At 47.2% G+C, this 22838-nt stretch overlaps 1 protein-coding gene across 1 annotated transcript; it reads right to left on the bottom strand.

The window, feature by feature from the left end:
• Nucleotides 1–16620: 16620 nt before the first annotated feature.
• On the bottom strand, nt 16621–18715 carry LOC122368663. The gene is made up of 3 exons (XM_043342840.1): nt 18602–18715; nt 17183–17318; nt 16621–16967 (listed from the first exon to the last, which is right to left on the bottom strand). Exons 1-3 carry the CDS (start codon nt 18690–18692, stop codon nt 16748–16750), a joined length of 447 nt encoding a protein of 148 aa, XP_043198775.1. The 5' UTR covers nt 18693–18715; the 3' UTR covers nt 16621–16747.
• Between the last annotated feature and the right edge of the window lie 4123 nt (nt 18716–22838).

Below are 22838 nucleotides of genomic sequence, written 5' to 3'. Positions count from 1 at the left end.
ATTAGCCAGGGCTACCAAGAATGTGATGATAAACCTACTTTTGTCAGACTTGAAGCCCGGTTTAGGAGATTGTGTAGACCATGGTCACTTATAAAACTCGATGAATGGCAGAAGCAATGTCGGCTCTGGCTGGTCCGGAACTCCCCATCAATAAACTTTGGATGCGGCAGTCATGGACATCCGATTTGATTGCCATGCTGGCTATGCAACAGCGTCCAATGCACAGGATTATAAAAAGTTTCAGACGTGTTTAAATGCTGTTCTCCCGTTGGGTTTGAATCTTGAGGACTGAAAAAGTCCATATTTTGTCTTATCGTAGGCATCATTCTTTGTTAGGCTTGTATGTAAATGATAAATACGTCTGCGTTAAAGTTCGTTCCAAAAATGTCTCATTACGGCAAAAAGAATCCGTCGCTATCATCAATACCTGCACGACCGGCATCAGACGCCATCATACCCCGTAATCCCCACCGTCGGCCGTTACTCCTCACCCGGCCCCCGAGCCTCCCTAACGTGCGTGAGGCGCACCGCGTCAGATTTCAGCGCGTCGCGTCTTCTGCGTGCGCTGGTCCGCATCCGCACTCCTTTTGAAAATGTTCCGGGCTGACAATGTGCGGGACAGGCGTGGGTCGGAGGACGCAGCGTGGGGTGGGGTGCGCCCGCGGCCGGGGGACGCCAGGAAGTGTGAACGGCCTGCGAGGCGGACTAGCAAGTAAACAACTTTCACCACAAGCCTTGAGGAGCTAGGGGTATGCGGGCGCCTCACGCACAAAGTGCGCCGACCGGCTGCGGGCCGGTGAAAGTGAGAGTGCGCCGCCGGCGACGCCAACTCTTGACCGGCTGCGTGACCTCGCCAGGTCACTGGCCGGCCGCGGTCCCCCGCCGTCACAGAGCGCCTCGGGGGCGGCTGGCGCTTGTCGGGCGGGGTGGACGGTCACGGTGGTTGAGGAGGTAAATGTGGATGGTCTTTCATATGAGGTAGAATTATGGCGGAGCACGGGATGCGTTGCATGTACGCACTATCGTTATGTGAACAGGATATATTCCTGAGTGCATTCCTCGCGCTGCACTAAGTAATTTATGCAATGTTGAAAGCTGAGCCAGATTTACTGTCATGAGAAGAAAAGTGCATATGGCAAAACATCATATTTTCTCGCCTCAGTACAGCCACGTAATTCACTAAAAAATGTGAGCCCAATCCTATAGATAGTGACTTTTAAGCAACAAATGAAAAGTTGTTGGAAAGCTTGATCTAATGATGGCATTCAAGTTACAACCGTTGCTTGAAATTAGAAACACCTCTACAAAACTCCAAAGTCTGGTAGGAGTCAGCCCTGTGCCACAGACAATAGACATGTCCTAAAAAACAGCATGTCTTCAAGAACATCACCAGCTTCTGTCATGCCCCGCGCTCGTCGGCCATCGTGCCGTTACCTCCCGATTACAGAGCGGTGGGGAGACAGAGGCAGAGCGCCGGAGGAGCGGCGCGGCGGTCGGACGCTCACCCAGCCCCTGGGAACGCATGTGCGTTACGCCAGGCAGGGGTGACGGGAGTGACAGGAGCGGGCGGCGAGCGGCGCTGGCACGTCCCTGAGCCCCCTCTCCTCCCCCCGGTCTGTCATACCAGTCATGGCGGGACGCCCCCCCCCCCCCGAGGCCGGTATCCACGGGAACCGGGTCAGTCCCCGAACTGGGGAGGGGGAGATGCGGGCTCCATGCAGAATGGCATTACGTCTTCGAGTTGTTTCCTTTCACAACTATAGGGGTCCACAACAAAAATTGCCGCAGGGACTCCGTCATAACGGCGACGTGTAAAGGCGGTATGCCAAAAGGCCACTTTTTCCAGATGAATTTTCAAAGTTGGCGTGTTTAAGTGTCATTCGACATAAAATCATACAAAATTACAAAAGGAGGGCAAAATTATACATATGCAGCATGCATTCTAAAGGATGCAAAATATCTTTCTGGTGTTTAAGTGCTTGTGAGTGGATTATGTAAAAAAGGGATTTATGACATTATTAGCTTTTTACCCGGAGTGGCAGCGCTATAGGGCATCGCCGTACCCAATATTTGGAATAGGTCATAGGAACAAAAAAGAAAGAATGAAAGCAAAAAACAAAGAAAAGCAATAAGAAAGAAAAATGAATAACGGCACCGTACGCACCCTCGAAACTTTTGAAAAGCTACAAAAGATATATTTACCCAATTTTAGGCATAAGAATACCAAGTAAAAAATGTTTGGACCTTTGCATTTTGTGTTTGCCTGCGTTATGGGTCAAGTCGGCAAAGACTATCAGCTTTTAGGCATGTACAAATCTATTTTACAATCATGTGATTTGGACCAGCCATTTCGAAACCCCCACAACTCAATATTTTCCATTGAATTCTATAGCGGCCAATCACCAACCACCACAGCGCTCATGAACCACTAACAACAGAACTATCGTCGCTCCCCTCCTCGACATCCGCGTACAGCTCGGAGCGAGCTCCAGTTCAAGTTACAGGACCACTCGATCAATCCATACTTTCCGTCCGTCCGCTCGGCTCGTCCCCGTTCCCAGGCGGCGCAGATGCGTGCCTGCTGCGTGCGCGTCCCTGGCTCCGTCGACCGTGCGGGCGCCTCCATCCGTGGCGGGCCGCGCCGCCGCGCCCCTGGCCCGTCGGACGGCCTCGGTACCCGTCCTGTCAGCCCCATGGCCGCCGCAGCGCCGCCGAACGCGCACTTTTCCCCGAGTAATAACTAGCTGAAAGCGGATCGGACGCACTGAGTGCGGCCCGACAGGCGGCACAGGCGCATGGCGCGCCGAGCTCGACGTTACGTCACAGAGAATGCTTTTTGTTCTCAATTACGGCGGCTTCTACGCGCTTCAGCCTTGAATGGTTGGTCGCAGATGCGGCACGCACAAAGGGCTATTGCGCGCGGCGCGCGGCGCGGCTGCGTGGTGCGTGGTGAGGCTGGCTCGGCGGCCATTTTAGGAGGAGGCAGCTCCGCACTCGGCGGTCGCCCGAGGCGCAGCACAAAGAGGAGAGGACGGCGCGCGGACCGGTGTGGTAGGTATTCACTCGGCTACCCCGGGGAACCGCTCAGCGGCAGCCGAGTGCGTGGATTGAGGTCACGCCGGTGCGTGGTGCGCGCGCGCCGAGCCGAGAGCAGGGGCCGATGACGCCACGGACCGGACCGGGGCGGCATCCACCGCGGGCCGCCCGAAAATGGTAACAGGCGGTAACCAGGGTCGGTGTATGACCAACCGACAGACGGGCTGGAGCAACGAGCGGACAGAGTTGAGCAATGATAAGGTCACAATGATGAACATTAGCTCATGGCTGCAGCAGTCAAAAGTAAAAGAGGATGAACTTCTTTTTGATCAGACGAATGATGAAAGAGCGTCCGGCTTTAGAGTATCGGCGGATAATGGATTAGATATATTCGATGGGCGTTGTATATCTATAGTGACACTGCTGAGGCCTGGGCTCCAATAATGAATGACTGGAATCGTGAGTGAGTTTGAAATTCAAAATTATCGTGAATGTCGTGTGCTTGTAAGTTGTAGGCATTACCATTGCACACGAATTACAGCCTGAGCCACGATCTTGTTTTTTTCTTCTTATGAAATGTACTATATACATAATCACGAATGACTCTATTTGTTACGCATTGAGCATAGGGCGTAGGTATAAGCAACTGAAGTCTGCGTTTGGTAGCACGATTTTATCCTGCAGATTGAACATATAGACTCCATTGTTGGTAGAAAATAAAGGTCATTTACTTTCAGTTTGCAGAGCTGTGAGACAACGCCACAAACAGTAACAATTTTTTTCCGTTTTTTTTTCTAACTCCTTTGTAGAAGTGTTCAGGCTTGGTGGATTTATTAATAAAAGCAGAAATTTAAACATTTGGCTACGGTTTGTGCGTTCTGAAATGTTCTACGGTTTGTGCGTGACTGAAAGTTTCTACGGAGCCTAGTCAACTATCGACGCTTTGGAACCGGTGGAACCCATCAAACGTCCCAAATTAATCCCATGTCGACAACCCTTTATAATGAACCCTACCCTGTCGTTCGATACGACCTTGATCTTCATTTCGTCTGAGCTCTGAGCACATCGTCGATAAACCTCGCCGTCATCGGGGCAGCATGTCATCGCCTCGGCGGTCCGCCACTAATGGTCGAAAGCTCCCCGCAAATGGTCCGCCGCATTTAATGACAGCCCCGGCCAGCGTTTGTCTTTCATTAGTCATTTCCGGGGACAAAGGATTGCCGATTGGACCTGTGACGTATGGCCGCCACCATCGGACAGCGCAGCCAATCGTCCCCTCGTGACATGTCCCGAGGGGACGACTGCCGCGGGGGGGGGCGAGGGGTTGAAAGGGGACAAAGTTGAGGAGGGAAACGGAAGGGTGGATACGACACGCATTGGAATGGTGAGGACTTTATGCGATTGATTTATGTTGAAGCCGTTTAAGTGTTGCCACAAGGCATAGCAATGGTAATGAAATTACAGGTTGAGAAAATAAATGCAGCTAATTTTAACTTAACGATTTTACGACTAGCGATTACGATTAACGATTTTATGGCGATTCTAGAGTAACGATTTACGAAAGCTCTTCCTGCGTTTATTTTCTCATAGCAGTGGTGTTGCGACACTACTCTTTCGAGCCAGGAATAAAAATGAATGCGTAGGTCACACTGGAGTCTAAAGCAACATCTGGTCTACTGGTCTCTGGCTATCCATTGGGCTTATCGTCAGCTGCCTTGGCTGAAAGTTTCAGTTTGTCTGATGGCAAAAAAAACCCTAATAAAATGATTCCTATATTTTTTGTCCCTACAAAGCAGATTTAATTATAACCGGTTAGGTATATTGGGTTGACCAGTCATGAGCAAGGTCACAATCGCACTTGTTTTTAAATTTTTGTTTTTCACTTTTGCGCTTATTCAGTAGGACGAAGCAAGTAGGGCATGAGGTAAGCCCCCCCCCCAAATAAAAAACATGTATATACAACCTAAAAATTGGAACAAATAACAAAAAACGTTTGAAGGCTTATCGCGCTTGATGCTCCAAGGGCTTGTGCTTGTGGGGCGACTTCTTCTCGCCACAAGCCTGTGTGGGAGAAGTCCCACTAATAAAAGGGGATTTTAGGCTACCGTGTAAAATCTCCGTATTTGGTGATTCTTCTCATCCCTTTTCAGAACCACAAAGTGACATCCCCAATCTCTAACCCATTCCCGTGTTATTTCACGCACCCTTCCCTGCCTGTCTCCCCTTCCGTTCCAGTTTTCACACGCGCGTGCCGGTCCGCGCGGGGGCCGTCCCCAGAGCGCAAAAAAAAACGTCACCCCTGCACCCGTTCGCGGCCCAGGTAATGAGCGGCACGTGCGCGGACAAGACGACGACAGACCAGCGCGCGTGCGCCGTTCTCCCCTTCCTGTCCCGCCCAGATGACCGGGAATAATGAGAACGGGGGGGGGGGGGGGTAAGTGATGGAGACTTCAGACAGATGGGGAATAAGGAGTTCGGCCGTGGTTTGGCGGAATAATCTTCCTTTAGTCAGTCGAGGCAGATAGGAGCATTGCTGTTCGTCTCATGTATGCCTCAGATATGTCTCATAATTTGTCTCATAATATCTCTCATATATGTCTCATAATTCGAAATTCACCTTTTCGGCTTGGTGTTCGACTCGCAATAACAGCTCGCCTCCGCGCTGTTAGAGTATGGCCGCGTGCTGCATTATGTTTGATCAGACTCAGCCCTGCCCCGTCTGAGATCCATAACACGTGTCATGCGCCGCACGCAGTGTTGACTCGGCTGCAAGATAAGATAACTCGGCATCGACACTCGACGCAGAAATGTGGCTCCTTTTGTCAACTGAGGATACAAAAAGCCAGCAAATGCTCTCTTTTGTCAGGACTTCAATACGAAACGGACTGAGTAGTGAGTAATCGTATTGGACATAAAATATTTGGAGTCTTTCCCACCAATCCGTCTGCACAGAATGTGATCCTGTGCATATACTTTCAGTTGCACTCCAAGTAGGTATGTTTTAGTAGGCATTAGCGCATTCATCGTCACATAGGTACAGAGGCGGATCCAGCTCAGAGTTTTTTTTTTTTTTGGGGGGGGGGGCAAACCATAGAAATTTATCGATTCTTTCCATGCATCGTCCATAGGCGTAATGTTAAAATCATGCCGTTTGGGGGGGGGGGCAAATGCCCATTTTGCCCCCCCCCCCCTGGATCCGCCACTGCATAGGTACCTGTGTTTCTTTGATGTCATGGGAGGAGCTTTTCCAAGGAATATGGTGGGGAAAAATGTTATCGAACTGACAATGCCCGGTTGTCAAGTTGAATAAAGTGCTACACTGAAATAATTTCTTTCATTAGAGAGATGTTCTTCCGCATTAAACATACATTCCAAAGATCCTCAATTGAATCGTAAGGCCATGTAGTCCTACAGATGAGCTAAAGTCGGTGGGGCACAACGCTTTGGTGGGGCATAATGGCAAGATGGTGAAGCAGCCGCCACACGAAATGTGTAGGAAGCTGCGCCCCTGCTACTTAGTATTTTTCCTGTGATAATATATTTAAAAACTCATTCAATCGTCACGTAAGGAAGTATTTCATTGCGTACACTCGTATATTTTTTGCTTTTAAATGATGGTCTGCAATTCTGCATGAGAGGAATCATTGGCCAATAATAACAGATCGCCGCTCTTCCACAAACAAACCGTAAGTAAGTACTGCACAGGACAATTAATTTATGGAAAACATAGTCCAACCTCAAACTGCTCCGGTTGTTTTTCAATAGAAAAACACAATTCTAACGAATAGTGTTTGTCTATTTCAAACATCCTGCGGTTGTTTCGACGACCCTGCAAGTAGTTACATTGGGGTCATACCACCTATCCATTGATTGAACCCGTCCTCAAAATATGACTTTATTACTCGTTCCTCAGTTTGTACGAGGCTGGCTCGTTGCTTGTTCTCCCGTTCCTGTAGCAGAGTGGATATGTGCGTAAAGAAAGACCTACATTAAATGGTCCGGAAGCTGCTTGTCTGCTACTTTGTTTCAACAGAATAACAATGCACATGAAATAGTGTCCTTTACATACAGACCGAAACAAGAAACCCAACGGGACAGCGAGCCGACAACTAAATTCACCGAGAAATTCGCCATCTAACCCTAAAAACAGCCTGCATTTCCGTGGGTTATTAGTTTCCCCTCCATCGACTCACAGACCAAAACTGGTGGACCAGTGGATGAGGACTGATGGGCCTGGACAATGGACTGGCTGGCGGCTTGCTGGGACGAGAGAGCGGTGGTTGGGACTAGTGGCTGGCGGGCTGGAACGGGGGACAGACGGGCTGGGACGAGGGACCTGCGACTGTTGGGGCGAGCGGCACGCCCCGGGACCGACGGGCTGAACTAAAAATCGAGGGCCACCGGTATTGCATGGGAAAGATGGCGCTCGGATACCCCAAGGAAAGAACGTAATTCACTTTTCACCTTTCACAGCAAAAACTGGCGATTAATTGCTTGACAATCCCGTTCGGATTACTAAAAGTAGGCAATAGCTTACGGAGAAACGAGAGACAAGGGAAGGGACCTAAGGAAAAGTGAGTACAAATGAAAAGGAATTTTCTTGGGCCGTTACACTCGTTACACTTTTTACTTGTAACTTACTTGTAATTGTAATTACTTGTAATTACGTTCCTCCGGTCTACAGCGTTTCGGAACGAACGGAGGAACGCACGAGCGTCACTTTCTGATATGTATTTATTGGTATGGTTCTACATAATGTTTCATTGTAACTTTAGGATATTAACGACATTGTTACCATACAAGCCATGAGGGATAATTTTAAAATGATCAACATATTTTATATTGGTATGACTCGGTACTTACCAGGAGGCCTATATAAAACACCCTAAGAGGGCCCGAAGAACGGCTCGTGCCAACTATGACTACGGAGCAAGCGAAGCGAGCAGAGTCTTTCGTAGATTAACGGAAATTTCTGAGGCCGGCCGGCCGTGCGGACGCGCTTTTGCGCGGTTTATACCTATCTCAGCATTCACTTGACCGATTTACATGCGGTAATATGTGTAGGGTAGCTCACTAACTTCATTCCTTCTTCCAAGTATTGGACTATTCGCGATCATAGGCGGCGGAACGGGGAGGGCACCGGGGCACCGTGCCCCCCCCCTTGATTTTGACATTTTAACATTAGCCCTATGGGCTTTGCATGGAAAGAATGGGTCCAAAAGTCGGCAGTGTCCCCCTCCTTAATTGAAGGGCCCCCCTTAATTGAAGGTGTTCCGCCGCTACTATTCGCGATGCATGTGGGTGACCCCTTGTGCACGTGCCAACTGCCACGTACAAAACGAAAAGGTGTCCGTTTTGTAACAATTGCTATATCTCGGTAACTACTGGCTGAGTAAATGGCAAATTGAATTAGAGTAGGTACCTACAATGCCCCCCCAAAAAAAAACATATATTCGACCCCAACTCAATGTCTCGGAGACAGGCAACTGGAAAAGGGAACCGCTCGGTTGTGACGTGCCCCGACTAAATTCATGAGAAAATATGCAAAAACGAAATTGGTTGTCCAATTGGTCATCCAGATATTGTACAGCCCACCGCTAAAGTAGGTAATGTAGGGTTTTACCAATCTCAACGGTTGGCTTTGACTGGCGATTGCTTAATGCGGAGCAGGCATCGGTAGGATTGTGATTGCAGGATTGCAAAATCCTGATCCTGATCACCAAAATCCTTTTTGGTGGATTGCACCTGGATTTGAAATCCATTCCAAAAAACAGGATTTGATTGCGGATTGGATTGCATCATACTTCCAATTTTTGCAATCCAATCCGGATTGTGTTTGATTAGTGCTTTGAAATGGTTTGTTGCGATTGAAAATTATGAGATCGGCTTCATCGGCTTAATGTACTTTGCTATCAAGGGCTTTACATCGAAACTTGAAATAATTTAAACGCTTTTAATTTAAACGCTCAAAATAATATACGCTGATAAACTACATAGGAAGGGCAAAATTACGTACCTATTTGAGGGCGAGTTTTAAAAATATAAAACACTGGATGGGTAGAGGTTTAAATGTGGGGGTGTTTGAGGCAAAAAATATTTCCCATAAAATACCTGTGCCTTAGATAGGAATTACTCGCAAGACTAGGTACTAGAAATGGGTGATTTGGGGATGGAGGCACGGCCCTATGCCCCCTCCCTCCCCCAGATCCACTAGTGCACTTAATAACACAACAGGATTGCAAAAAAGGATTGCGGATTTGATCACAATCCAAGTGAAAAAAGGGGATTGCGGGTAGGAATGCAATCCACTTCGGCACTAGGAATGTGGATTAGGAATGCAATCCTTTCAAAAAGGATTTTACCGATGCCTGAATGCGGAGTGATCGAAAAGAAGATGTCAATAGCTAAAGCTGCAGCTGCAAGGGTGACGATACATATAAGCTACATTCAAAGTTTCATTGTAGTCTGGCTAATCGTTCCTAACCTTCAGAAGCAGAACATACCCATGACTGAAACCACACATTACTTCACTTCTGCTGTGGACTGTACCTAGGTGTCCCACTTCTCCCACCCCCGTCCCAGTTATTCCCACTCCAACTCTCCCATTTTTTCAATCGCAACACTAGGTTGTATTTATATCCTACGTTGTATTTATATCAAGCTATGAAGCAGATAACAGATATGTCCAAATGAAACGTCACATGGCCTGAAATGTTTGTTTTAATGAAGGGTCCTTTATGTAGTCTGGGGTAATATCAGAATAGACGACAGACTCTCAGTGAACCGGCAATAAACTCGCCCTAGCGGAGATGTTATAAACTACCGGTATCGGAGGAGCGAGGCGATGGAATAGATGTCGCGCTAGTCGGCTCTTCCCTCGCCGGCGATCATATGCGATGATCTCGGTAGCCGGTGACCTTCCCTCGCCAGTCGCCTGCCGTGTAGTCACTGGAGGCCGACGTATGGAGAGCGGGGTGCCAAGGCTTCCTCTTATGAACTGATTTAAAACATGACGACCATGGTAATGAAAGGGAAAACATAACCAGCACCTCACAAATGTTTGTTATAATGTTTGCGATGGTTGCTTCCACACTCGCACACATACGAGTAGGTATATTCGCCCTCACACGCACGGTTGACGTAACTGGTGAGAGCTGATTTATAAAAATCAAAGGCAGCCGGCAGCCGGCACAGGGAACCATGTCAGGCTGAATGCTGAACAGGGGCAGAAGTGAATGGCCTATCGAAAACGGCTTGGATAGGTAACCGGGGAAAGTTCAGCTGCAGCTTGCAAGTTGCAGAAGCTTCAGTGTGTCTGCCGGTTGTATGTTTTTTTTTTACCATGCATTATCTATTCCGACAGCTCCATTCCTAAGATGCTTAACTGAAGTCATTGATGTAAAATTGTGGCAACCCATGTGCCACGAATACCAAATCAAGTCGTCGCACGGTCGAAATGTCAGAAGCCACATTCATGGCAGAGCATCCTTGGGACAGCCTTCGCTGCCGAGTGGCGTTCCTTGCATTGGTGAAGGTAATAAGTGACCGTGTCTCGCGAGCTCAGGGGAGTGCCCGAGATGGGCTGTTACCTGACGGCTGTGCAGGTGACAGCCCAGTGCCTCTGTCGTGTCCTCTCTGAGGAGTCGGCTATTCCTCTCGGAGACAGTCTGATTTACGGCACGGGGAGTAGGGATGGGGAGGGGTCACCGGGCTGGCAGTAATACCCGGCACTGCCTCTATTGGTCGTTGCTGGCTGGAGAGGGGCACTCTATGTAGCTGCTGGGTACGGTGAGATAGGGAAAGGTCGTAAATATCCATAGAAAGAGGGAACTCCTGAGATATGTAAGATTTCGTGAAGATGTAGGATGCACACCGCGAAGATAGGAGGTAAGACTTTACCATACAGAGGGTGCCACATTAGCATGCACAATTTGCACATACTCGTACATCGCTCCTTATAACTGGTAAAAATTGCACGCTAAATGGTGAAAGTGTGAAGCCTTTTCCACTACTTTTTTCACTTTCACAAGAAACTAGAGGGGTAAGGTGAAAATGAAACTGTGAAATAAATTGTACCTAATCTTGGGACTTGGCACGTACCTAAGTACATACATACCTAACGGCTCCATAAAAGTCACGTATGTGCTAGAGGCTCACCGGGACCATATGTTACGTGACGTCATTTGGGGATTTGATTGACAGCCGAGAGCTCCCCAGTTTTGGGGAGTGTCTATCTATAGGTATACCATTGGAATGTTGCGGCTGCCATTCGATAAGCTGCTAAAGTGGTAAAGTGACGTCACTGAATACCTAAGAGTGTGCAAAATCTTGTGATGTGACTGGAGAATTTATTCCTTATTTGTCTCACCTCTGCGCATTCGATAACACGTTTGGATAATTTTGCGTAAAAAAGTGTGACCGAGCATTGCGAGCCATCTAGGTATGTACCGTTAAGACCCGATGCGAATTAGATCATGCCGACTGAATAAAAGAAAGAGGTGAGAGTTGGCAATGAAGCAAGAGAAGGAAAGAAAAAAACAACGTAAAAAGTTTGCAGCGCACAGACTGTTTAGTCTCAGGTGGTTGTGAACGTTTTTATTTGACGGCAATATCATTACAAGCGAGCGCGAAGCGCGAAGCGAGTCTTTTCAATATAGCGGGAAAATCTCAGTATGATAGGCCCGGCCCGACCCGGCCCGGCCTGAAACGCCTTTGAAAGACCTATATCTCAGCAGCCGCTAGGCCGATTGGCCTGCAATCTTTTTTGTTGAGAAGCCCCATTCCTTCTACCCCGTAATTGACTTATAGTCTTGATGCATCTAGGTGACCGTCTTGGCACGTGGAAACTGGAAAGTCAAGGGTGTTCAAGCTGTTTTGCAAAAGTAGCGGTTTTGAACGGTTCATATCTTAACTGGGGCGATTGATTTGCCGTAATTTTTGTAGGGTACCTGCATCCCTTCCATGGGCGTAGGAACCTCACGAAAAGTGTATGTGTGTGTGTGTGGGGGGGGGGATGGCAGCAAAACTTCAATGTCACTTTGTGAGAGCCCCAATACACCTATGAAGAAATTATTTGCAGTTTTGTGCTCACCTCACCTTGCTGAACCATTTCCTGTTCTTACTTTTGTATTTAAATCGAAAATAAAGATTTTACTTAAAAAACGGTTGAAAAGTGGGGGCCATGCCCCCCCCCAGCCCCCTCTTCCTACACCTATGGTCCCTTCTACCAAACATCGGATGCCTACTCTTGATGCATGTTGTCACCCCCCATTGCACGTGCAGAATGCAAAAAGAAGAGGTGTCAAGTTTGTTCCCATGTTACAATAACTCGGCGGCCATTACTGCAGTGATTTCGCTGAAACTTGGCGTTTAGTTAGGCATCCACCAGGCAATGTATTTTATATCTTACATAACTTATTTGGTAGCACCGCTCATGGGCGCTATAGGCAGGGCGTCTGGTTTCGAAACGCAACTACTTACATGCATAGAGAGAGCTAGCTTACACAGAGTATGTAAGCTATCGGGCTTTATTTCGGGCAGAGGCTGATAAAAATAACAAAATAGTAATACCAGTAAAACGCCTTTTGGGCGAAGAACGAGCGAGCGAGATAGTGAGCCCTGCACGTGTGGAAGGGCGAGAGGGTGCTTCCAACGGGCTTGTGCAAAGCACCCTTCTAACCGGTCGCTAGTGGTGTGCCAAATTTGAACGCAATCGGCCCAGCCGTTCCTGAGATCTGGAAGCGGCATTCTGCACGTGCGCACGTGCAAACGGGGTCCAAAATAACTTTTGCACGGCACCCTTCTAACTGGTCCCCAACCGTGCACCAAATTTGAGCGCAATCGGCCCAGCCGTTCTCGAGATCTGGAAACGCCCCCTGCACGTGCGCACGTGCATTAGCACCCTAACCGCAACACATGGGAATGCATTGCCTGGTGGGTGCCTACCTGTATGCCAAGTTTCAGCGAAATCGCCCCAGTAATTACCGAGTTACTGAAATGGGAACAAATTTGGCACCTCTTATTGTTGTATTTTGCACGTGCACTGGAGGTGACCCACATACATCGAGAGTATCCTATTTTGGGTAGAAGGGATGCTGCTACCCTACAAAAATTACCGCAAGTCAATCGCCCAAGCGGTTGCTGAGATATGAGCCTCTCAAAATCACTACTTTTGCAAAACAGCTTGAACACCCTTGACTTTTCACGTGGCACGTGCCACCACGGTCACTGAGATGTATCAAAAGTAGTCAATTACGGGGTAGAAGGGATGGGGCTACCCAGCAAAAAAGACCGCAGGCCAATCGGTCCAGCGGTTGCTGAGCTATAAGCCTCTCAAAAGCGTTACAGGCCGGGCCGGGACGGGCCGCTCATACTGAGATTTTTCCGTTATATTGAAAAGACTCACTTCGCTCGCTGCGCTCGCTCGCTCGTAATTAAATAATGAAAAAATAAAGCATCGTCAAATGTGTGGGTGCACGATCTCCGATATAAATCTGATCCTCTAGCTAAGGCGCTGTATCGTCGAGGGACAAAGACGCTCCTTGGAAGAACGAAACTCACCGTGAATGCATGATACGGTCAGTAGTCAGCCCAAACGGTCGTCTTGGCACAGACCCGGGGGCATCAATCCGCGGATTTCCTGGATGGCGTATGAGCGCCACATACCTAACGACTCCGCCAAACTGCAGGCGGAGCTGGAGAGGAGATTACCGAGAGGCGATAAGGATCGGACTGTGCGACGCCCATGAACAAACAGAGGCAATATACAACCAGCAGCTGTTCAGACAGAACAACTTTTCTGCATTCTGCATGCACTTTAGCATGCTGATAACGCAATGGTTACGGCGTTATATAATGAAATTAATTAAAGGTATTAGTATTAGCCTACCACACAAACCTGCGAATAAAATAAAACTATTTTGAGCAAATGGTGGATTTTTTAGCCCATCCGACTGAAAGAAAAAAGTAATTGATCGTTTAAGTCAATTAAAGGAAATAGTTCACTTTCACGAAATTATTTTTTTTGCAATGGATTTATGATTTTTTATGTTCAAAATGATCAGCAAAGAAAATAAAACCTATTTATAACAAAAGATTATTTTCTATATTTTGATATAAGAAGAACTTTTCAGTTTCTGTAAGGCACAGGCGATCCAGTATGAAAAGAGCATGGGTTCCGAAAATTCTTCAGAAACTAGAGAAATTATCGCGGCCACCGGCATTTGGGCGATCTGCTGCTGCTGAATGTCCTTATTGATCAGTACGAGAATTTCTCTAGAGTTCTCGTAGATAATTTCTCTAGTTTCTGAAGAATTTTCGGTACCCATGCTCTTTTCATACTGGATTGGAATATATGCAAGGCACACATCCTCAACGCAAGACATCTTTTTCGGGACGAGAAATAGAATATCTTTGCCTAGGGTGATCGTTGGGCTGTAAAAGCTCCTGATTTATGCTCGTCTCAGCCCAGGCTACGGAACTGCTATTCCAGTTCAAAACCCATGTTAAAAAGTGAACTATTTCCTTTAAATAAACCAGCCATCTCAATCATTATATAGGTATATCCGTCGCTGGTTAGAAATGTCATTTTTCTAATGTGTTTGTTCAATGACTTATAGGTTTGCTTAAGCTCACCAAATGCATTTGCACCAAATTAACCACAATCTGAAATAATATTATAAGATATTTATTTAAGGTGTCTGATGATGCCCTGTGGGCGAAAATTTATTTACTAGAATGCATCATTTTCGACTTTTAAACATTTCTTCATTAGAGGAAACGTCATTAACAAATATTCTACAATGTCCTAACAAGATGTTCCTCGCGGGAGCACTCGACAACAGTCTGATATACTTGTACATAGATGTACAAACGAGCTGAGCAGTTACACAGGCGCAATGTCCATTATAACGCTGTCATTGGCCTTTTTTGGCGCATCTTGGTAGCCTAGTCGTTGCCTAAGAGAAGCAAGTGAAATAGTTAACATGGTAAAACAGGGAGCGCAACACAAAGTTGAAAGTACCTACTATAATGAGGTAATAAGGCACGTTATAATAGGGAACGTTTTGAAATAGTCCTGGTTGCAAGGTCATCATGGTGTTTAAAGGGACCCTCCCACCTTAACATTAGTTTTGAGTTGGGATAGCCAAGTTTGCGGCCAGGCTCAGAAACCACCATTGATCCTGGTCGCAACCCCCGCAGCTTTATGGTGTTCAAGAAATTTCCTCCCTTTACTTGCAGGATGGGACCAGCGTGGTCCCTATCTCTTAACCATTACGGGAATCTGATGACGTCATCAGGCTTTCGAACGTCCGTTAAATGTTTGACTAAAACGTTTTGTATAGCACGCGGTGGTATATGCTGCTTTGCGCGCAACAAATGCCGCACTTTCAAATAAAGTCGCTAGGAACAGCGGAGATCCCAAAAAGTAAAAAAAGTAAAAGTCTAATATCTTGAAAACCGGTGAATATTTTTCGATGAAATTTGGTACACATTCGTTTTTGCTCTTTCTGAACCGAGCGACATCACTTTCATGCCAATTCATTAACTTTTTTGAAGGTGGGAGGGTCCCTTTAACGATGCGTTATTTCGCGGGAAAACATCATGCGAATTAATAGTTATTGCAATAACTTTGCTATAATTGCAATAGCTGTCAATTAGCATCGTGTTTTCCCGCGAAATTATGCATCGTTCAAACACAATGGTGGCCTTGCAACCAGGTTTATGACAAATGCATAGTAACAGTCCAAATTATGCTGAACCAGCATCTTAGCATTGCCAAAGAACGTCTCCCTCCGAACTTCCGATCGGTTCCTTCCAAACCTTGGATTCCAAACTCTGAGATCACTTCCAATCCGTTCAGACAGGATGTCACGACTTCTACAGTGATTGAGGGTGGTCCTTGATTTGTGAGACCTTGAGATATGGGCCCGTTGTCTAGGGATAATCCAATTAGAGAGATTTCGTGGCTTTACGTAAGCTAAATGTGAATCTGTTCTGGAAAGAGGTGACCTTAACATTCAGCGTCCACCATCCGGCTGGCTCATAAGCTGGCATCCCTCAACGAGACGGACGACTGGCGAGTCTCGAATATGAGCTCATGAGGAAGACAGTTTTAATTTTTCACTTCGGAATTTCGGATGAAACATCTTGATCGAAATCAAAGGACTTATATTATAAATATATGCCACAACACGATATATTTTACATATTTCCTTGTATTGAAGACAAACCCTACAAACCTCCCAGAACATTCAGCATTATTGTCTCACGCAGGTAGTTGTGTCTGTACGCATGGTTCCCTTTCTTCCAGTGGATATACGTCCTTTATATACATATGCATAGGCTTGTTTATAACATTCGTCATATTACTACGTACCCGATGCATTACAACTTACAACACCCAGAACGTGAGTTGACGTTTTGAACTTTATGTAGTACAAAACGATCATTTCATCATTTGTCGCCGTTTATCGTCGTTTTTATAAGTCGTCGAACATATAATTACATTTGATCAGCATTCACCCTTCACCAGCCTTCGCCAAACACGTTTTAAGTCTTACTGGTCAACCCCTATAGATGGCCTTGGATCAACCCTTATACGAAGCGGGCACTGAGTTTATTGCCAAGCTGCTCACGATTAAACGAAACACTAGTATGTACATATCTCACAATTCATCACAAATCACATAAGTTCCGCGCGCTGGTTGGTCTACTGCCTGGCGTAGACGAAATGATCGCGTATGATGGGCTTGATCAGCGGTAGCCGCTCCTTGGGGATCCTCTTCTTCTTGCCGTTGATGTACTCGTAGCAGACCAGCTGGGGGCAGCAGCCGGGGAACGGCTCCCGCCGATCGCCGATCGCTTGACGGCAGCTCAGGTGCTCCCGCTTCATCTTGTCAAAGTCGACGTTGTCTAGGATGCGGTCGCACCTGTCGAAGGGGAAACGCCGAGATAGAACGGAACTGCGTCATTGAAGCATGCTCGTGCGAAAATAGCAAAAGAATCCTATATTATTGGACGTATCAGCCGCATGGTGTGTGGATCCCTGATCTAATCAACCCAGAGATATCAACTATGTTTATTGATGACGTTTGATAAATCGGCGTTGATCCTGTATACCCAGCACAGTTTCAGTAATACTTACGACATTCTGTCGATGTAGAGCACCCCCTTCTCTTCCACACAGCGGCTCTGTTTGCAGTTGGAATTCTTAGGACCCCAGACCTCGCCAACGTCATAATATTTGTCTACCCGAGGGTCGTGACATTGACCGTTGTGACCTGAAACAAAAACATGCAGTCGCTTTGTCAGAGATAATGCGATGCCATATTGAAAGATACTTCAGTGAGTTAGTGAGTGTCCGTTTCCAAAGCTGACCGGTAGAGACCGCCAATTCAAGTCGCTTTGGTGTTCGCTGATAGCTTCTGATGGGAATGGGTTGTGGTCAGCGACAGTGGTCGCAGTGGTATTGGCCGGATGAATTTTGCGAGCGGGGCGGGCCGTTTCTGGGCATAATTGTATCGAACAATTCATGCGCCCAACTCCTCAAAATAGGAGTGTGTACTGTGTAGGCCTGAACCCTATACACACATCGCGCAAGCGTCCAATGTCGGCAATAATGCATCATTCATACGTGGTGTTAACGTAGTCCATACGTGCCTCGGTCTCTGATAACCAATGATTTAGCAGCTCGGTCGTCTAATCAAAACGACTTAAAGCCGAACATACCGGCCATATACGAGCATATACGAACGTATCGGCCTCGTATTATCACAAAGTGTCATTTATATACATTATATTTCAGGCCGAAACAGTTTTGCATGTGTCAAAAAGGAGGCCACTTTATTTCGACGGCAAATTTTCCTCGCCTTCTCGTACCTTATTAACGTATCTAGACATTCATCCGCATCCGGCATCACAGTTATATAAAATGGGCCGATAGTAGGTATAAGACGTTTAGATTAAAGGCAAAAATATTTAAGTGATCATTATCATTATTTGTCCTCTCCGTGGCAGAGTGGTTAAAAGCGCCGGAATTTGACGCTTAGCCGGAAGTGAGAGCCCGGTTCAAGCCCCGGTGCGGGCGGCCACATTTAGCTCCTACGTGTAATGGCGTGCGTGTCTGTGGCAGGGGCCGCACAGAAGCCAGGTAACGTGAGTGAGTGGAGGGGACCGTGTCCAGTCGTGAGGGCACGTTAAACGTTCGGACAAAATTCTGCCATACAACTGGAATTGCGCGATCGGGTGGTGGGGTCAGGGTCAGCACAACAAGCTATGCTTAGTGCGGGCTCTGATTCCTCAAATCCGCCCATTCAGCCATTCGGACTAAATTTATTTTAAAAAAATATCCACAAATGCTTCCTCAAAACGTGCACCTATATAATTGCTCGATAACTTCCACAAACTTTGATTACATTTACATTCCTAAACGTAACATCGAGCTCGGGACTTCAGCATTAGCGCCTGATAAGAAAATTTTAAAGAAAAAAGGACAATGCTCGCAAGAGGGAATCACCAAACAGCAGACACAACAAACACGGTCCGCTGGTCCGCTCCACCTTACCGGGTTTGACGGGGAACTTGAAGAATCTGTGCTCGTGCTGTCCCGACACCAGTTGCAGCACCAGGGCCGCACAGCCAATGATTGCCCACATGACGCCAACACGAAAAACGGCGCTGCTCTGCCGCCGCCGACAGCGGCAGCCGGTTTTATAGGCGTCTCTCAGTGGCGTCCCAGCCCGTCCGTCCCCCCGGCGAGCGGCGCGGGATGCAACGACGCAGGGCGGGCCGACCGGGCGAGAGGCCGCCCGCTGTACAGAGCTGAATCTGTATTCGTCGCGTCCTGAGCATTGACTTGGGTCGTGCATTGGTGTTAGTGAATTCCAACTGTCTTCAGAACAGCCAGATCCTTGTCCGAACATTGCGCTTCATGCGGCCGGAGCTGGCGTGTGAAGACTACCGGACCTGTGCGGATTATGCTAATAGTCGACACACCAGCAATGACGCAAGGTCGGTGAAACGGTCCCCACACAAGAATGGTGACAAAAGCACATGGAGAAACCCGGGGCTCCTTTTACTTACGGGGTGGGCTATGTCACTTGAGCCTGATAAAGGGAGGCAATTCAGTCTTGAGCAGTGTTGGCTTTGAGCTTGACGGTTGATCCCCATTCTCATTTTTCTTTCGCCAATAGTTCAGCCGTTATATCTCAATGACGCCGTTTCGAAGCATCTCAGCATCTGGCTCTGATCTTTCGATTTCTTTAGATATCACTCTGCTGGCAGAATTTTAATGTCCACTCGTAAGACAACTCAATTATCTCTCTATAGATAAAAAGTGGTCAGCTCGATCCCGTATTCTTCAATTATGTGAACGATGTGAACTAAGCAAACGCTAATTTCAGGGTTTCTTCAAAATACCTTATTGTGTGGCATAGGCGGCGGAACGGGGAAGGCACCGGGGCACCGTGCCCCTTTGATTTTGGCATTTTAACATTAGCCCTATGGGCGTTGCATGGAAAGAATCGGACCAAAAGTCGGCAGTGCTCCCCCCCCCCCTTAATTGAAGGTGTTCCGCCGCTACTGTTGTATGAGACCTTTCAGCATGAAAAAACATCAGCATTGTTTAGGACAGTGCCCTTGTTAAGCTCCACTCACTTCTATCTTCACAAATACCAAGGTCGCACTCTACGCAAGGATTGATGATCTATTGGATATTTCATGTCCCAAATTGCCACCCCCACCCCCTCGATGAGTTGAGTGACAATGTCACATTGTCACATTTGTCGGATGGGCTCAGTAAAGTCAGTATATGCTCAGGCTAAATGGGCTCAGCCTGGAAACAGGACAACGTTCTTTGGATGGGCTTAGAACCTGCCATCATGTAAGTACTCATTCGTATGCAAGTGTGTCAATGCCTTATATGTCTTATGGTTCTTTTAAGACGGATCAAAGGTATGAAAAATAGTAGCTTGTTGCCAGCAATGGTAGCTAATTGTCTGCCTCTATACCTCAATTATCTTAAAAAATGTTCGTTATATTCGGCTGCTGACAGCATCCCACCACAAATCAGCTTTTGTGGCGGGCTTCCTCCTTTTCGCCAGTGTAATAAGTATTGATGACCGAATGGAAATGTCAAGGGACGATCTGCGCTGCACAGTGTACGCCTACGTGCGCGCTTGGCTACGTCATTATACGCATTCATCATTTTAATATTCAATTTTGGCATTATGGTATGCAGGTAAATGACTGTGGCACACTAATCCCAAACGACTTAACTGTATTGTTTGCTAATAAGAGGAAATAAGTTGATGGATGACCACCCATGGTAAAGGATCATTGCACAGATGTCGGCATGTGATCATCCTCCGTCTGACATTCGGAAGGTCCCCGGCGTCTGCGCCCCGGTCAAGGTCTGGGCCGCTCGACTGGACGGCGCATGCGCGGCGACCCACTGACCCAGTGACACGCCACCGGCGCACCCCGGTCGGTCACGTGACACTAACACCAACTGACACTGACACTGGAACTGATACTGACACACGAACTTGTTGTGGACACTGGCAAATAAACAGACGCAAGAGTGATTAAGAATGAAAGCAGATGTCACGTGACGAAAGGATGGGCTGATGGTCTGTGTCCGCTCACGCTGACATCAATGATAAGACTATATTTTGAATATTGATAGTGCGTCAGTGATGGGTGGGTGTTCCAGAAACTACCCTCCAAACTGAAACAATTGGGATGAACCGGTGATGTTCGACTGGTTAAAGCGAATGGCTCGCTCCCGTCCCAGGCGTGAGGCGTGAGACACGTTCGTTCTCCCGACAAGTCATAAAACCAGACATAACAACAGTCATTTTTCGCGGTGTGCATAAAGCCATACGTTCACTCCATCTTTCTCCAGACTCAAGGCATTTCGGAAAAACCTTATATCATCCACACATTAATTCACGTGACTATTGACATTATACTTAAATCCTTAGGTATCATCAAAGGTGCTTAGCACGTAAAGCACATTCAATGGAATGCCAATAGAAGTTCAAACAGTATCCGTCTTTCCGTCCATACTACATAGCCTTTTGTGCCATTTGTCTATGCTGATAATCATATCTCTCATCTCTGCCTTTATTGCGTATCCTCGTGGCATACAAGTCATTTCAAATTTACCTACGAAGCGATGTAGGTTCAACATAATGACGTTGCCCGGCGAGTGCATCGTACGGTGAACGGGCATTGAATAGCGATCAGATGTCATACGCGATGTGCATATTCATGTCAGATTGTTTATTTTGCTTTCCACTGTACCAAATGACTGGATGGTGGATCTTAGGAGCGTGCTCACACATTTTCTCGTCGCTATATATCGCTGAAGTCACAAATTGCGCACCAGCTCGCATCCTGTTTCGTTAGCCCAGCCGCCCGCAGGTATTTTCCGTCCTCAGTTTGACGCAGGATGACTCCTCACCTCCCTGGGTGAGCCCACTGCGCTGAGAGCGGACCTCCAGAACCTCCGGACGCGACACACTCGTACTCCGTGTCACGCGCGGCCCCGCGCGCCGGTAGCTGCGGTTACGTAAGGTCGTCTTACCCGCGCGATCCGGCCCGGCACGTGATAATCGTCTGGTGACGACCTCCCTAATCAGTGTGGGGAGTGACGCGTCGGCTGGTGCAGGATTTACCGGGCCCAGTGCGTGCCACTCGCAGCCAGCAAGGTCGACCTCATCTGTTATCCTGCAAGGACGTGAAGATGTGAGGTGTTATTATACATACCTACCACGCTCTGGGTGGCACAGGAACTGATAAGATTGATTCCGGTATGATACTTTTTATATTGGTTTCGAGGGAATGTACCTCATTAGAGACATTGAAAAAATAAAGCTCGTCCACAATTTTTGAGCAAGCTTTGTGTAAAATTTCATGGTGATCATTGCAACCTAGGAAGCAACTCCGCGGGTGACATGATGGCCCTGAATGGCACCAATTAGTACTTGTTGTAAAGCGTCATAAAACGTGGTTTAACGCCGTTGACCTGCCAGGAAACATCTGTAAGACGTTTCAGTGTGATTGATTACCGCGCCGTTTCAGCTCCCATTTCATTGTTCTGAGAGATATCCTTGGGTTTTATGGAGCTCTTGAGAATTTTGTCACTTAGTGCGTACTGTAATATTGACGCGTGGGCTAACTTTGGCTTTTAGGTAATTGACAGATCCTGGCTTAGTTCGTTACGCAATATTTCCTCAAAGCGTCGTCACTGTCAGGCAAATGTCTGACCCTGAAATCTTACGTCATCCTAAAAATGTTCCTGCAAGCTTAACCACTAGGAAGATGCGTTATTATTTAAAAAAAAAAAACAGGTTAGTACAAGAGATAGGCGGATGCCAAGTGTAAAACTTTATGCACATTGGACATCCGTATCCGTCGGTACAATTCTATTTCAAGGCAATTATGACAGAAACGACTTTTTTGTTTAACTGGAAAAACAATTAGAGATGCAATGCAATCATGTCCCCAAATCGGATTCTGCACCATTGCACTTGCATACTTATCGCTGCTTGCCCTGAATGGCTTGCAAGCTATCGATAATAAGTACTTTGTATAACAGGCAACCTCTCTAAGACGGTGGTGACTGCTGTCCTCGTGGCTTTAGAAGAATATGTCATATATTACCAAGAATCTTTCCCAATATAGGTACCGCCTGCCGACCGGTTCGGTGGTGCAGATCCCCATGAAAAGCTCACGAGGCTCAGTGCATTTTACCATTAAAATGGTCCACACATTATGACACACTGGACGCATTTGTC

The sequence above is a fragment of the Amphibalanus amphitrite genome, unplaced genomic scaffold (genome assembly GCF_019059575.1).
Source record: "Amphibalanus amphitrite isolate SeventyFive unplaced genomic scaffold, NRLGWU_Aamphi_draft 000965F_arrow, whole genome shotgun sequence".
Taxonomy (NCBI): domain Eukaryota; kingdom Metazoa; phylum Arthropoda; class Thecostraca; order Balanomorpha; family Balanidae; genus Amphibalanus; species Amphibalanus amphitrite.
This window is presented reverse-complemented; position numbering and strand designations above follow the sequence as displayed.

What these genes read in the sequence shown, in the direction of transcription:
- LOC122368663 (XM_043342840.1), bottom strand. Translation starts at nt 18,692, where the DNA reads ATGTGGGCAATCATTGGCTGTGCGGCCCTGGTGCTGCAACTGGTGTCG. An exon ending in CAAGTTCCCCGTCAAACCCG is followed by an intron (nt 17,319 to 18,601) that starts GTAAGGTGGAGC and finishes TTTTTGTTTCAG; the next exon opens with GTCACAACGGTCAATGTCAC. An exon ending in CTCTACATCGACAGAATGTC is followed by an intron (nt 16,968 to 17,182) that starts GTAAGTATTACT and finishes CCCCTTCGACAG; the next exon opens with GTGCGACCGCATCCTAGACA.